Source organism: Ptychodera flava, chromosome 9 (genome assembly GCF_041260155.1).
Source record: "Ptychodera flava strain L36383 chromosome 9, AS_Pfla_20210202, whole genome shotgun sequence".
In the NCBI taxonomy this organism is placed as follows: Eukaryota; Metazoa; Hemichordata; class Enteropneusta; family Ptychoderidae; genus Ptychodera; species Ptychodera flava.
The window spans coordinates 6,899,515-6,917,474 of NC_091936.1; the positions used below are offsets into that span (position 1 = coordinate 6,899,515).

At 35.1% G+C, this 17,960-nt stretch overlaps 1 protein-coding gene across 8 annotated transcripts in view; it reads left to right on the plus strand.

The window, feature by feature from the left end:
* LOC139139886 (5'-AMP-activated protein kinase subunit gamma-1-like) overlaps positions 1-17,960 on the plus strand; it is a 76,710-nt gene that overhangs the window by 9,177 nt on the left and 49,573 nt on the right. For 2 of the 8 annotated variants that reach the window (XM_070708843.1, XM_070708844.1), the window contains exon 1: positions 13,325-13,554. The exons of 4 other annotated variants lie outside the window; for them this stretch is intronic. In XM_070708843.1, the coding sequence (XP_070564944.1) occupies positions 13,474-13,554 (81 nt within the window). In that variant the 5' untranslated portion in view covers positions 13,325-13,473. Of the gene's footprint in view, positions 1-13,130; positions 13,555-17,960 lie in introns of those variants that run through there. 2 more of the 8 variants (XM_070708845.1, XM_070708846.1) reach the window with 2 other exon arrangements.

A 17,960-nucleotide genomic window follows, 5' to 3' on the forward strand; every position in this document is an offset into this window, starting at 1 on the left:
ATGTGCTTAGCTTTCCTAATGTCAATGCAGCTCTAAAATGCCTGCATTGATGTCAGATACCTAAAAACTCCTCAAATCAGCTCAATACAAAAGTGTCCCTCAACTCTACATGTATGCTTACATGCTTAACCTTGTGACAAGATTCTTGTAAAGGTGACCCCCTCTGCTCTTTACTTTACACTGTAAACCTATCATGCTATAGATGAGCCAATCTGAGAGAGAGAGAGAGAGAGAGAGAGAGAGAGAGAGAGAGAGAGAGAGTAAAAACAGTGAGAATGAAGATACTGGGTGACTCCAGTTTGCAGTAAAAATTTGAAGATATGTGACATGTATTAGAATTTAATTAAAGAAGTACAAATAATTTGTGGAACCTTTATGGTCTTTTAAAGTTTATTTTTTAAAGCTAGTCTTTTGTGGCTAAACTCTTCTGTAATTGCACACAACAAACACAAGCACTTTTTTGAAAATGCTGCTGTACATACAGCAATGGACTGATACTTTACTGTGATGTTAGGGCATTGACCTTTTTGCAGTGTGAAATACAGTCAGTCATATAATTACATAGACAAGATACATGTACCTAACACCACGGTCGTAAACCACACACCCCTTTACCGCAACAGCTGTGTGCGTTATCTAAAGACGAATTTTGTGAATGTCTGCTGAGCGGAAATCATGCTCTTGCGCGCCAGAATGCCTAACACTTACAGTTTTGGACATTTCGGTTCATCACTTGATTTTATAATGCCTTTCCTTGGATGACGTAAACACAATAATTAATTTCACTATAATCTTATATGGCATGATTGCAGCATTGAAGAAACAAACAACACAACAAAAAACAACAATAAAGCAAACAAACGAACAACATATTTAACAAGTTTACCCCATGCTTATACTTAATTGGAGTAAATGACATTTTGCTTTCATATGAAAATATATCTTAATTCTTATTGAAATTTCCATGCTTTTAAATGAGATTTACAGAAATACTATCAGTCTTTTCCACTGACTTAAACAGCACAAAAAATAACATTAATAAATAAAAATGCAGCTACTTAAAATTACACACAAGGCGCAGTTTTGACGACTGTATGCCTTTAATAATTGGTATTTGAATGTAATCAAGGCAGTGTATACCAAGAAACTGTATTAAAGAAAATGTTGGAAAAAGTCCCAAGTTACAATATGTGGTGCTTTAGAGAAGTCTTTTGGTCAGCCAATAATTTACTTTCAGGGCCATGAAATAATACAAAACTACACCCCTGAAACTCACTGACACCTGGCTGACAAACAGGATAAGCGTATGTGTAAAATTTGCAGTAACTAGTTTCTATAATGTAAGTACATGTATGTTTTGTTATCAATGTAAACATACCTAATATTTAAAATTTCACAGAAAAATGATATACCGGTACATGTACCAGTTTTTGGTATGTCAGTGACACACAATAATTTAAAAATAGACACCAAGGTAAACTGAGAATAATTTGAAATAGTTGGCAGCTGTCTCTATTGCTCTAAGGTCAACTGTTTGACATCTGTTGCAAATATGAAATGTGTCTACCATATTCCTGCAAATTGGTGACCTTAAAGTACTGTATATCATGTTTTAGCAGGGATCAAGCAGGCATTTCATTCTAATAGATAAGACCATCTATTGTCACATGGATGTGAAGGGCTGTTGTAGCTGAGAGTTGCAGCATTGATTGTACGTTGGTGGATGCAGTATGTGTAATTGGTCTGCAGAGATACACACATGTACGTTTTAGATTTACTGCGTGAGAATACTGCCTGTTCCCAGCAATTTGGCAGAATCCTACGGTGAAAGAATGCATGTCTCAGTGGTGTGCCAAAACTATGGTGAATGGAGCAACCTATAGAATCACAAATATACCTCCAGGATGGTTGCAATTACTGCTGATACAGAGTACTGCTGTGGTTTCACCATCAATATCTGGTCATTAGTCCTCTCTAATCAGGCAAAATGTAGCACAGAAACTTCTCTATTGTATACTCATGGAATTTTTCAAGTAGACAAGTCTTGCTAATTGCCCTGTGTCAGCTACTTCAGCTGATGGCAATTGCATGGGTTTGAAGAATGTTTTTAATAGCAAAAGCATGTTGCTAAGTAATAGTATGGAATGAATTGCAACTTTTATCATGAGAATTAAGAAATATTTGTTTGTCATATGTGTACCCTGTATATGGCAATGAAAGAGGTATTTGTTTAGGCTAGAAAAATGTCTGTTGTTTGTATATCAGTGTATGTATGCATGAATGTCTGTCATTATTTTATGAGTCTGGGAACTGCACATGTAAATTAATTGTCTGTATTTATGCAAATTTTATGAGCTGTATCTCCCATGTTGCATTGATTTTGTTGAATTTGAATCATGTCACCAATAAGTCTTTCTTTTACTGATTGAGATATAGCAACCAGAGAAAGGATTTGAAGTCAATTAGTTACACATGACAGTTGTCTGCTCCATCTTTTTTATGAATTTCCAACAAAATAAGGAAATTACAATATAAACAGCCAATGACTTTAATGGGTCTGATTGAAGACTCAAAAATCTTTCTATTATAGTATCAGGTTCAAGAAGTGACCTTGATAGATGGGCAGTTGCCATGGATACCAGTATTCCATTGAAAACGTGAGATGCGCAATGACTCATAATTTGTTTATTTTGTTAATGAAATTCTCACTGTTATTGAAATTTTGCTAAACATGACCAGCAAAACTTCACTCTTCTAACATTCAACCAATGCCGTAATAGTTTCTTTGTTAGTAAAAATATGTGAAGGCCATTGTATAACTATTACGGTAATGTCATTATGACGTGGCAAAGGGCAATTTATTACTTCCAAGCCTGTGTGGTCATAGCCTTCTTCATCACTTTAATGTTTTGTAGATTATTTTAAAGCATTTCAGTATTGGATTTTAAATAATTTTGATTTTTCATCGTGCTAAAGTTGTCTAGACAGGAGAATTAATAATGTGCACTGTTTACAAAGTTGGTAAACGCCACTCTACTTCAGAGTTACCAACTATGTTTCAAAATAAATGAATTCAATAAATTTCTGTCTTGAATCCTTTAACAAATCTTTAGAAGAGAATCCAGGGATAATCACAAGACATTGGGCATTCATTTTGGCTTCATTAAAATGATATGTAATATTATTAAAATCACCAAAAGTAACATAGACACTGTGGGTAACAGTGGGATACCTGATATTGATTGTTCACCAAGTAAGTTTCTCTGTTACCATCATCTTACTCACACACTTTCAGTGTTGTTTACCCCAAGTTAGGAATGTCTCATTATCATACTGAGACATTTTCATTGTTGTTTACCGCAAGGTAGGAATGTCCCGTTGAACCCTGGGCAAATACCGGTACTGATGTTAATAAAAGCCATTCTAAATCACAGAGTGAGACTGAAAACAATAAGCATGGAATGATAGTCTTTGTTATCTATTGTCATACAGTGTACAATCTCCTATTTAGGAACCAATTCATTACATTTCGGCACATCATTTGAGCCCCCCCTCCCCCCCAACATCCACATAAATACCTGTAGGTCTACCTATCTTAGTGTAAGGAATGGAGGTATGCCAAAGATGGATGGCAAAAACTTAGTGTAAGATGTTAATTCTAAATTTCTATTCCAGTATTTGTCTCCATGGCACTTTGCGATGCAGATGCGGATCAAATTGAGAGCAAAATTTCTTGATAAAAAGCCAACACACACTGCCAGTAAGCTGAATATTGTAGATCAATGAATCAGTTTCATTGACAAGTGTAGAGGTAAAGTTATGCATGCATACATTGTTTTCATAGAAATAACATGAATAGTTTATTAACAAATTAAAATCTTTTGTCCCTGAGAATTTCTTTTGTTTCATTTAGTCTCAGTCAAATTCTATACTATGCTAGGTAGTTCAGGAACAGGACAGGCAGCTGGTGTGTAAGAACGATCAGTCGCCAAGGAATCCCCAATACTCTCTTGGAGTATGCATGGATGTACACAAATTTTTGTACATCCATGCAGTATGTGAGCTGCAGAGTTTTGAACTGTCTGAACATTCCAACTGAGAAGTTCAAGGACGATGAGAATGTTCTTCTCTGTAAACAATAACACTCAACATAGCCTGTCCCTGACATTGACAAGTACAGGTACACTGTTTACTTACAGAGGACTTACTCAAAAATCCTCTTCCAAGGCTTGGTTCACTTCTTAATATCTTTATTTTTGCACTAATGTAAATACATTCTATTTAAAATATACCTCACTCAGACTGCAGAGCTGTTGAGAATCCTTAAAATGAAACCAAATGTACAGTTAGGTGTGTCACCTGTTGTTGTCACAGTTCACATTAAAATTCACCAGGGACAAGAATTCACATTCTTTTAAAAGGCATAACACCTATTGTCCCATGGGCTTTTCTTTTTCTACTGGTGAAGCGTAGTTGTCGATGAAGTGTGTCTCTGCTGTATGAGATACAGAACACGTGTATGCATCTTGAGTTTTTTCATTGTACTGCATACACAGTAGATACTATTTTAAATTGAATCATCTTCCAGCTTGATTCTCAGCTCACAATTTGCTTAATCGTAATTGCATTTATGATGAGGTCAAAGGTCACTGCTCAGGACAAAGCCTGACCTACATTGTAGACACATCTGGGGTTCATAGCGTCTACCTTTCGGCCCCTGGACTTTAATTCGTCTGGGACAGCTCAATCAAACTGTGCCAGTGTTTATGTTGTTGTGTGACTTGGCTCAGGACCAGTTGTGAAAGAAAACATAACTGGCATCTATTCTTCTCTCTGAAAAGAGAACATAAAATGATGCACTTCATGCCTTTACAGGTAGCTAAAGTATTTCTAGTTTTGGTTGTTGTCCTTGACAGTATCAATAAAGGGGAAGAGTTTCACTTAATTGTCATTATGACCCTGTAAATCAATTGTAAATTGCTGTCAGGCAGACAGTTGTTTCATTCTTCACTCAGTAATTTTCATCCATTAGAAATAAAGTACTCTAATTTACAAAGAATAGGTCTTGTTAGAATTAAAGCCAGATAATTTAACGTTCAAATCAACTTGTTTGGTCCTACTTCAGAATATAGTATCAGCTGACACAAGGCACAGCTTGCATTGAGAAAATTGTCTAGTGATCTAATTTGCTGCAAGTCCTGACCCCTCTAAGGGGTCTGAGCGATGTTGAATGACATGTTTAGACTTTGTATCAGAGCGCTATGGAATCTCCAGAGAGTTGTACACATGTTGTAAACAAAACATGAAGTGTTTTCTGTAGTTTTTGAATGCTAATTTCCATCAGAATCCCTTGTGTGCCATCATTACTCTCGCCAGTGTACATATAGGGTGTAACTTATTAAAACTTCTTTGCCTGGCAAATAAGGTATCTCATTTTTGGCAATTGCTTAAGCATGGTTAAAATATCTGAGTTTGCCATACAAGTCATTTCACCTGTAGATGTGGCTACATAGCATGAGTGACAGTGTTGTGATGACATCATAATCCACTGTACATTGTGTATAGTATTTTACACTTAATAGGCTGTAACATTTGAAGTTTTATTCATTTTTTTTTAGTTTTTGTTTTTGTTGTCAACTTCATTTTCTTGTTCTAATTCTACTCACCAAAACATATTGAGATACAACATATTCACCTTGTCAACTCAGCCTGTACATGTGTAGACTGGTGAATTCTGGTCCAGACTAGAATTCAGAACTAAGCAACAACAGTGCAGCTTGTACACTTATAGACACTGCGTTTACAAGCTAGGTATTTCAAAATGCCTTAGGAAAAGGAATAGAAACTTCCTCTTGACATACAAAACAAAAATAGTGAAAAAATCCTCCAAAGTTACAGCTAAATGTATTGGCCCCTGTATTTCAATTGTCTGTGAGATATGTGAATGTGTACTTGCGTCATGATCTTGAATAGCAAAATAGTATCATGTTTTGAAATGACCACCTTAACCATGCTTGCTTATCCTTTACCTTTTTTCAGTTTTATATCATGAGCAGCTCTAATAACCATTGGAACAAAATATTTGTTTTATATATCTATTTTTCAATAGATTTTAAAAGGGCAGTTAAGAGATTATTGTTCCAAAAAATAATTCATATTTCATGACAATATTGAAAATTTCTTTATGCCAGAATATTTCATTGAAAAACGCATACTAACGTTTTCTGTTCCCTCAGTTACTATACCATATTATCATAAATATCAGAAAGTTTCCATCAGGCCTTTACTGTCAGCCACCCGCAGTGTAAAGCCAATTTCCAGTTTCATTGTTGTAATGGACATCTCTGCAGGGTGTGTTCTAGTGAAAGAATGGAACTATCAAAACAACTCAGTAACATCATATCCCATAATGCAATCACTGAATTCAAATAACAGCTTGCAAGTATTGTTGCATGGGAGTATTAATACCAATTTTCAATGTCATGGCAGTTATTGAAATTTCACGACTTTGAATTTCAGATTCCAAATTTATAAATTATGCTGATAGCCATCATTTCAGTATTCCAGTGTACTATGTGTAAACATCACACCAAACATTTTTCAGCGGAGAAACAGAAATGAAACATATCAATTTTCTTCAGTTTCAGTCAAAGTTGACATATGATACTGGTGTCAGTAATACAGTTATCTGTATGTTGAGTTCCATGCATATAGTGCATTCATATGCTGGTCTGGTTGTGTCAATGTCATCATCAAAACAGAATTACAATGAGTGCAAGTGAAGGTTACATACTCTGAAAGTTGGCTTCATTTCATTGTCACTTTCAAATCTTGATTTGATTGCATACATTTAGCACTAAAACAGAAGCAAGTTTGATCTTCTTAAATTTAAAAATGAAAATCTCAGACAAAATGCTGACTAGTCAGGAGATATATCTACCTGCCATCTAATCTTCTCATCCATGTATACAAAGTGGCTAATTATGTATTGACATTGACACAACAAAATCTGTGACCTTCACCGATATATTTGGTCATCTTACCACACCATCTTAGTTTTGTACATCATCTTTAATAATCTAAATACCAGTGTGTGACCAGAATGGCCATTTCCCTGTATTGTGCAGTCCCATTTAACCTTACTCTCTAAACTCATCAGATGTAAATATTTTGAATTGTTCAGATAAAAACAAAGCCATGCATCATAGGATGATGTGTTATGTAAAACGTGGTAATTTTATCTCAAAGAAATGTTGAACCAGTCAAGAAACTTGAATATGATCATGACCATGATATAACAAATGTATTCACACATCGTTATGCTGCCAGAACCTTAATAACAGTTTCACAGTGGCAATGCAGTTGCTGCCTGTGATCAAGAACATAATTGCTGATGTAATTCTTCCAGTAACTATCACCGGGAAGCCATAATATCTAGATATGAAAATTAAGCATTAAAGAGATGGAGCCAGACTCAGTTAGCTTGTGACTAATTTCTGGCTCACAAATTGTGATGAATTTTATTCCTATTATCATTTGTAAATCAACATTACAAACTTATCAATGGCAATAAAAAAAAAAAAAGACCAAAAGAGTTATTTATCTGAAGAATTTCAGTGCCCTGCAAAGGGATAAAGTAAGAATCTACACAGAATTTTGCTTCAGTTGATAGGAAACACTTAAACAGTTCAAAGTACTGTATATAGAATACTTAAAAATAGAAATCACTTACAAGTTGGCCTCCTCATTCATAGACATAAAGATTTCCACAAGTACTGTGTTGTTAAACAACAATGAATATGAAGTATCTTTAATAGCAATGTGACAAGACCTCTCTCAGTTTACATGCAAATTTTTGACCTCTTGTGAACAGTTTTGCAACATGTAAGACTTTAGTTTAGTCTTAAAGAAATACATGATATGTACATAGACGTTTAATGTATTTTGAAAGACACCAAGAAATCTTTACAATTTTTGTAATGCCTTAGCCTGGGCAGGGTGAAAGTTTAATCTGAAAAGAGATAAAATATGATTGAGATCTCATTAAACCCAGTCAAGTTGCTTACAACCGTCAGCAAATGCACATCATAAAAATGTGTATCTGAAATATATATACATAACAAATGTACTTGGCATAATTCATAATTCATTCCATGCTCAAGAAGCAATGCCAGTCTGAGTTTTGATGTTTGTCTGACCTAACACTCCTACTTTTCATATACCGGTAGTTTTTGCATAAGGTGGCATTCATCAGCTTACCAAAGTACATCCATTTTTTGCTGCACATGTCTGCGTAATACTAATAGTGCAAGATGTGGTACATGTACACAGAAATACATGTACTGGTATATGCTGACATGGTATATCTCCTAACAGTGAATACAGAGAAGTAGGCCATTGTCAATTCCAGACTTGTATTCCAACTGATGCAGTCTGATTTCTGTTGGACTTCAAATCCAAAAACTACCCAACAACATAATATGACCTCAATATGTTCTGTACAGCTGTGTGAAAATGAATCCCTTTAAGTTAAGTCAATTAATAAGCACTTTAAGAACAGAAATTTATAACTTACCCATGAAATTACGCTATTTATCAAAACATATCAGAAATATTTCTTGTGTAATTTATTAAAATATGTGAAAAATTCCTCAGGTCAACTATAACTGTGTACCCAGTGACATATGTGTACTATTGATAATAAACTGAGTCCCATCCATCGATCTTATGTGGTTTTAAGTGGTTGCTACTCATCATCGATTTTATTTTTGCATCAATTCATTTCCCATCTCTACAGTATCCTCATCATACAAATACTTCTAGGGTTATTGTTATAATTCATTAAAAAAAACATGAGGACTTCATGTTGTATGTAACATAGCTGGTAGATCTTCTGTGGTCTGATACAAAAAACTGATGAAGTGAAAGATTCATTAGTATGTAAATATTCATTAATGTGTAAATATTTCACACATATTAACACATTCATTAGGGTCTCCTCCCACCAGCTACTTTCCCCCCCCTGAGACCCCCCCCCCCCCCCCCCCCCCCCCCTGCACAACAAATAGCTGCCATATGTGTTAATTCTTTTACCACCAGCATAGACCAAAGTCACCAAACACAATCTACCGACACTATACAATTATATACAACATGAACTTTTGACTTTTTGATCCAAAACTAAGTCGCCATCAACATTCATCTCCATACAAAATGCAATAATGAAGATGTTATGTCGCTTGTTAATTCTCTAAGTTCATCAGTTCAAAAGCAAATGTGAATTGGATTTCATGCAAGTAAAGGGTACCATTCCCATAGGAATATGATAGCCATTGAATTTCTACAGATTGGTACCATTGAGAAATTTCCAGTACAAGAGGTCACTTAAACATCAAATTAGACAGAGGTTTGTGTGAAAAAGAAGGCAGAGCGGTGCATTTTCACAGCAATGTTGCTTTGTATGTATGACCTCTCTTAAAACAAGCCATGCAATACGGTGGAATCCCAAAGGATAGTAATGTACCGGTACGTCAAATGATCTACACTTCTGAAGTGATTCAGTTGCAAATTCTACCCTGTCTGACTGTTGAATTGGGTCACACATTGTTACAGTGTACCTTGTCTGACTTTTGAATTGAATGTCTTTAAGATTAGCTAGGAAGGTGTGAGTTGAGGTATGAGGTACTCTAGTAATCTGGGATCAATTTTTAAGACGCTTTCTGTAATCCCCATTGGGACTGCTAGAACTTCCACGCAAAGCAGTAACATCTAAAGAATCTGGTACGTGTATCTAATAATGCTGTGTACTGTAAACTACATGATACAGTGTTGTGTATTTTCTAGGCAGAAGATTTTCAATTTGACATTTTGATATTTTTGTTCCACAAATGCCATGTTATGCAGATGTATGAATACATCAATTTAAGTTCATTGATAAGTAATGTTATATTCCTAGTTATACTACTAAAAAATTAATAAAAAGAAATAAATGCACATTCTAAATTTTTTAGTAAGCCGAAACTATTAAATATATCATGATTAATAATTGAATGTTAAACACCTGCTTCTCCATGAGATAACAATTCACAAATATGCAATAAAACCTGGAAAATACATTCAATGCTGGCCCAATGAACTGAAATCCCAGAAATTCTGTACAATGTATGTCGCCCTCTAGAGGTAAATACTGACGTTCTCCTCTGGTTGTAAGAATCAACAAAATTGCATGAAAATGTTTCCTATCTCCAACTGCTAGCCCATCTCAGTGATTCCAGAGATTTTGTGTGTCGCCCTCTATAGGTAAATCTTCAAGATATTTTACGTATAATCACAGATGCACTTTTGTTTACAATTTTCCCACAATTCACCTTCATATCTTTATAAATGTTATCCCTTATTTATGAGGTGAATATAAGTTAAGACAGCTGGCACAATTAATGTCCTTCACTCTAATAATATCTGTCTTCAGTATGCTTTTTGCAAATATTTCAACACTATCATGTAATGTGGCTGTAAGCAATTGCTCACGTGGGGCAGATATAAAAATTCATTAGACAGTCCCAAGTTTTACACAAAGTATGGTGTGAAAATCCCCCTTGGCCAATAATTCATGGCTTTATTGAATGAATAAGGCAATACTGTAACAGCTTGCACATTGTACTCTCAGCACATAATTTTCAGTCAAAATTGCTTTAAAATCAAGTTTTAATTTAATGTTTAGTAAATGCTAATTTGCAAAGTTATATAAGGTATTTTGATGGTGACGTGAGTGGATGTAAGCCAGCAGGCCACAGAAGTTCACAGTAGTTCACAACAAGCAGCTATTATCAATTGCTTGGTTCTCCTCAAAGTCATCCATCAAGTCAACACAGAGATGCAAGACTGTGGAATATGAATTAATAATGAACTGAGAACAAAGTAAACAACTCTAGAAGAGACAAGGATAACACACCAAGCAGAGATGTAAATATTGGTGAATATCCTGGACTAATTGTACCCAACAGTATATTTCAGCAGACACTTCCAGTCCACAGTAAGTGAGACTACCCACAATTCCCCTTGATTTGTGTGCTCAGACATTATTTGCTAAAGGCTTCTTCAATTTTATCATTTTCTGAACAATTTGAAACTTAAAATTTAATTTTGGAATTATTGGTTAAAACTATGGTCCAAAATTATTGATTATGTTTAAAATTTAGGAGTAAATTGAATAAGAATTCCACGTTTGAAGGTGCTAAAAATTGTACACTTGTCAAGGTAAAGTTATCAGCAACTAAGATGGTCTCATCATACCACCTGTCAGACATGCAAATTTCCTTTGTTACAAACATTTAAAGAAATCAATACCCTTTCTTTTGCCAACACAGATGCCACTTATTCCTTTAGTTTCCTTCAAAATATTGCATATGGCTGTCAGAAAACTATGTTGACAAAATCACAAAATTGCTATCTCCTCCGCGGAAAAGGGGTTGATCTTCTCATTATTCACAGTGAGAAATTAAAGAACTATGATTATCAAAACTATGGTCCCAGAATTAAGAAATATGGACCAAGCTGTTCTGTGTACAGAAGAAATTTGCTTCAGTTCAGTGAGTGATCTCCTTGTGTACGGATCATGGAGAATTGTGGGTAGCCTAACTTACTGTGTTCCAGCCCAATGCTGGACTTGTGTGTCAAATAAGACTCTAAAACTAAACTTCAATTTCTTTAAATTTAAAAAAAATGTTAAATACAGATATTTCACCAATGCTGTTTTGTCACCAATATTTTAAAGTGGACAAACTTACATGTAAGTGCATTGAGCTTCTCTATCGGTCTACCCTCTAACTCACAAACTCTGTGAGTCTTGAATTTCTTACTGTCAGCCCAATACAAGTATGCAGTAATGAGTAGGACTTTCTTGTTTTCAGAGATAACTGCAGCAGAATCAGAGACAAGTCAAGTCAGCTCAGAGAGCGGGCTGGTTTATTTCATGACAAGCAAGTTTTAACAAGCCAGTGGCTGTAACTCTTGATGATTTTGTTCCTTTACTTGTTGTTTAAAGTCGTGCAAGTTTTTTTTGTACTCCTAAAATAATGTTTTAAAACAGCAAGTGTTTAGCTCGTCAACACATCCTCTCTACATGTAAAATGCACTGATATTGTTTACATTTGAATTCTAATCCAGACCAGAATTCACTTGTCAACAATAATGCAATAATTACACATGTACAGGCTGAGTTGACAAGCTATAAATACTGTGTATCTCCACATGCTATAGGGAGTAGAACAAGAAACTGTAGTTGACATTAAAAACAAAAATCACTGGAAAATTCATCAAAAGTTATAGCTACCTGCCCTGTAGGGTACAAGTGGCCCAAACATAGTGTTAAACTAGAATATGAAAGCAAAGAAATAAACTTAAATGTACACTTACTGTTTATATGAATACATGTGGATATACTACCGTAGTAGTCAACCGACATGCAAGAAATAAACAGTATTCAGAGTATTAATAAAAAGATGGGTTCTTTTTGGCTGAAAGATGATAGGACTTACTGCAAATGACAAGGACATTCAACAAAGTAAAGATTAATCATATCTCTATATCTCACTTTGATTAGATTGCAAATAGTGCATCTGATATTGTAAGTACTGGGTTAATTTATGCAATCAACAAGCTTGTGAAGCATTTTACTTATTGCTTTAGATTGAATCTACACCCATTTCTAATGTTGTAGAATTTTTATAACCCTGGAAGTGAGACTTTGTTGTGATCTGTGAGACAAATGAAGACTGAATCAAAGAAAACTGTTTTTTTGAATGGTATCCCCAGCCACCCCTATTTCAGTTTGTTTTGATCCTGCAGCAGCATTTGAAATGAATGAGTGAATCCCAATTGTGAGCAAACATGGGTAAAGAGACTCAAAATATGTAGATGCATATACGTTGAATAATAACTAGTGGAAATATGCAGGTGCTGCACTGAGACAGACATCTCACAAATGCTGCACATACATCGCAAAGGTCAGCCAATAAGCAATCATTTCACAGGTGTTATAAGGCCTGCTGTGTGTATCTGTCAAATCATGAACTGAGCAAACGGGTCTCATCTGGCATATTGTGTCACCTTTGACCTGCATTGACATCTCTGAGGAGGTCACAGTAGAGCGTTAAACTTCCAACAAACCTGTTCTTATCCTCATTTGAATACAGACATGCTGCCTCACAGTTATTCACTTGGCGTAGTAGAAGGGTTCATTCAATCAACCCTCGCTGTGTGTTGACGTTGTTTTGGACCATTTTCTGTGGATATATTTTGCTGATTTCGTTGATCTGGAGGGGAGCCAATTGACACGTGACAGTGCAGGGGGAGTATCTTAGTCATTTTCAAGGACCACGTGCAAATGTGCCTTTGCCTTCAAGGTAACCGAGATCAGAGAGTGCAAAACAACGTATACAGTGCAGGCATTGTGGAGACCGCAGCTAACATTCAATGATGAATTTCATTAAGAAGAAAAAAAAGGTGAAAGAAACGGTGGAAGTTGAGGATGATGTTGTACTCAATGCGGATGCAGTAAGTACATACTATTGACCCTGACACACCCCATATAGCACACAGTTATTGTTGTGTTTTGGTCTGGCTCCATTGTTCAGTATTGGTGGAACAGTTCACCATTCACCGTTGAAGGGGGCAGACGTCTTGTACACAATGTATGGCTTGCTGCTTGAAGACATTTGGCGGGCTTCAACTCCAGGGACTAGAAACTTTGATAAAATGTCGCAATTTATAAAAAGTGTGTGCACAGCTCACAGCGTAATATTATAATGTTTGCTGTGCTGTAAATCAATTTTATTCAGTAACATAACACAATGCTTTTATTGAACAAATAATTTGATTAACTTGGTATGAACTGTGACTGATCTATGGCAAAGGACATCTGACAAATAGATATTGAAGACTGGCAACAACAATCGTCCATGGGAAATATTTTAACTTTGGACAAAAAAAAAAAAAAACATGTTTTACAGAAAATCTACAAAAGTGTTTGAGAGTGTAATGCAGTTTATGGTTCTTAGCTTAAGCTAAAGTATATTGTCTGATCTATGGTACCATAAATTATGGTAGTATTGCACAGTATCTGGGTCAACTTGTGTTGGTGATCTATATTTTCAGCATTTTTAGTGATTTTACTGATATCCTTGTAGAGCTTTGTTGTCTGGTATATGATCTTTCTTTGGTAAATTTATCATGTAGTTTTTATAGTGCCATTGTTGTTGAAGTGACTTGTAAAATCTGTGCAAAACAAAGAATTACCAGGTATTTGTTCATATTTTCTTTCCCAATCATTAATTTCTTACAGTTTTGTAAGATATCCATGTCAGTTATGCAGTGAACTGTAGGACAGAGAAAGTGGAGATTATATTTGAACCCATATTCTGCCAGGCCTAATACTTACTGCAGTCAACAAACAGTGGTACTGACTATTGAACCAAAACCTAAAAGACTTTCACCTGCATTGCATGGCATTGTTATAAAAAGTCTAGTCAGTAAAATCATGTTTACAGTATCTATGTGTTCAGGGGCTTTCTAATGTTCAAGTCTTTGTGAAAGTGTAACATATGGAACAATTGTTGTGCTTCACCTATTTGGAGTTACATGTAACTCAACTTGGCCTGATGGAGACACATGAACTTGGCAGGATAAGGAAAGGTCAAGTGAACCAAGATGTAGTTGGAGGGAATTGTTAATTTACCTGATTTGGACACCTGTTGAACTGGTGTTCATGACAACATTGAATGGTGTTTTGTTAATTCTGACATCATCATTCATGAATATTTGAAGTCAAAACATTCATAACAGGTGAACCATTTCAGACTCATTTTCCTGTTTAAAACGTACGTCCACTGAGTCAATTTGTAGATCATATGAATTGTGAAGAAAGACAGTGTGGTCAGACTTTGATGAGTGGACATGACCCAAATTTCCATTTGTAACGGCACTTGTCAGTTATCAGGGCTTATCACACAGCAAGCTGAACTTTGAAATACGCAATGAGACATAGGTACTCAAAACAGCTTGTATGGTAAATTGCAAACTTGTACTTCATACACCTAAGTATTGTTGGTCTGATATGATACAATAGTCTACCTATTACTGAATAATTAATTGAATTATTAATTATTGGAAAATTATGAAAATTTTTAAATGAGGACAATAAGTCTTTATGTTTTAAACAAATAACCCAATGACGAAACTGTGACGGCTTTGTGCACCACATCCTGCCAACACATTTTGATAATCGATATCAATACAAATAAACATAAGATAGAGATGACAATCATACAGTGTTATGCATCACTCTGTGATGTGCTCGTGTACACGTACAGTTGTACGAAGAGCAAAACACGTAGGCAAATGACCTCCAGGAAAAAAGATGTTAACACCACAACAGGAAATTGCATCCTTCCATCGCTGTGTTTTCATCGCTGTTTTCATCGTCACGTTCATGCTTTACTCTCGTTTAGTTTCTGACAGATAGATGAGCAGCTAGGCACTGTATGATACTATCAGCATGGGACTGCAGACATCCACAGTGTGAAATTTGATGAATTATCGTTATTTATTAATGTTCCTTGGGAACTCTGCCATAGCTGTAATTCATTTTTTTATAACTCACCTAATATAAGTAGGGGTAGTTGACAAATAAATCTACAGCTAGCAATATTAATGTTGATTGCACATCTAGAGAATGATTGATGAGATAAGCAGATTTCCAAATAAAAATGTCCAAGACATTTGGAAAATTGGATTTTCAAGGATTAATATTTTGTCACTTTCTTATTGCAAATGTCTTGAATGGTATATGTTTGTGTCAATAAATATTTTCTATTCATGTAATCTACCCCCGGTATATTCTGCCCAAACTTGTTGGGTTGCATTCTGGTTATATGCAGTTGACAAAAACATCTAAAAAGCCATTGGTATTACATGTAACGGACATTTGTCACTATTAGTGAGAGCATTTTGTTTGTATTGTAGCTTTCATCATGCATTTTTGAAAAAAAACATCAGTGCATATTAACTACTGCACAACTTTAAAAAGTTTGAAATGATATGTAATCTGTTGCTATTTGAGGTGTAATTGTCATTGCTCTATTCCATTTAGAATTCAGACTGGACGCACAAATCTCACTGCTTATTAGTTGTACACCTTTTGCTGAACAAGACTCAGGCCTTCATTTGTATTCATCCCAGAAAACAAAGTACACAACAACATCTGCAGCTGCCAGTTTTTCTCTTCGCGAAACTATTGTGTCGGGGTCTGTCCTTTATCAGCAGTGCAACCTGGAGAAGTGCAAAGTATGTAGAGAATCCCACAGTTCATACGCAGCAAGGATCTTATACCTCTCTCCTTGCTGATTTAACAGAACTTTCAAAGGAATGGCATGATTAACATTTCACTTGTGCTGTCAATTTCCGCTTTCACAAACAAGTTTGTTTGTCTGACCCTAACGTGAAAACTTTCAAGATTTCTCAGAACAGTAAACATCACATTCCTCAATCTGGCAGTCAATTATCAAATGCTAATTCCATTCATTAGCTCTAGCCAATCCACACTTTACAAAAGATATAACTTGTTTATCATCACATCAGTGTTAGTTCAGATATTTTATTCATAATATGAGATTATTCTGCGTCTCTGTAGTCATGCTGTATTTGTCCACATTTCGTTTACATGTGTTTTCAAGGTTTCATAGTGCATGGTGGCCAATTAGTATTCTGTTTACACTTCCTGTTTCTGCTCTGTGCAGTTTGAACATATTTTATTCAGTGTGTGAATAAAATATACAATAAATATCATAATTTTGCTTTCACTCAATGAATTCTCTGAATGCAGATGAATACTGTCAAATCTGTGACAGTTTTTAAAAGCTAGTATTAAAATTTCCCATGAGGTTCTTGTCAAAGTTGAGGATTACACTCAGTCACTAGTGAATCCATCAAATTTACCTGTAAATGGCAGATTGCATACAGAACATTTTGTAACTGTACCTTCCATGATGCATTAAGGTTAGGTGTACAGGAAAATTGCAATTATCATGATTTTAGCTTTGATACAAAATACAGCATCATATTGGCGACATTGACCACTTCCAACAGAAATTCAGACATGTTTGCCCTTCTGATGAAACCTCTGTTCAAAGTCCTTGAATGTGATTTTCAAGATTTTTGTCTTATGTTGGTATAAATAAAATGCTATTTTGTCATTCTTTAATACATAATTTCTGGAAAGTGTGAAAAATATCAGACAAATATTTATTTTTACATCTTAATGTTAGAAATATTCTTTCACCATAGGAATCAGTCCCTAGTACACTGAATTTCAGACTACAATGGACCATGTTCTGATAGGACGCAAAAGTACTAATTTATTACCATGAAAACATTTTTGCTGCAATTTTTTACAAAAATTAGGAAATTACACATAAAGAATAATAGAATAACAACATGAACACTACCACTATGATTGAAATCTTCAAAATTTATCAAGATTATGAACAGTAAGTGTAAGTAAGCTGCAATAACTTCGATAAAATTTGTCCAAATTTGTGTGCAGTGCCATTAATATTCACATGATACTGTGTATTTACAAACCAATCTGTTCTGTTATCAGTGGTATTGCTGCATATATAACCAGTCTAGTATTACATGCAATCATCAGTGATTAATTTGTTCTACCTCCTTTCATCATCACTTCATGATTGATTATTGTTGTGCAAGGATAATCATAAATAGCAGCTTTATGACAAGGATTATCATCAGTGGGAGCTATTCAGCTTAGAGTAATACTGGCATTTAACACCAAACACTAGTCAGCCGTCTCTCTGTTGGTACCGGTACATGTGCAGTACTCATATACCATTGGTAAAGGCCCTATTAGCTGTTCCTTTTGGGGTTTTTACTTCCTAAAAATACCA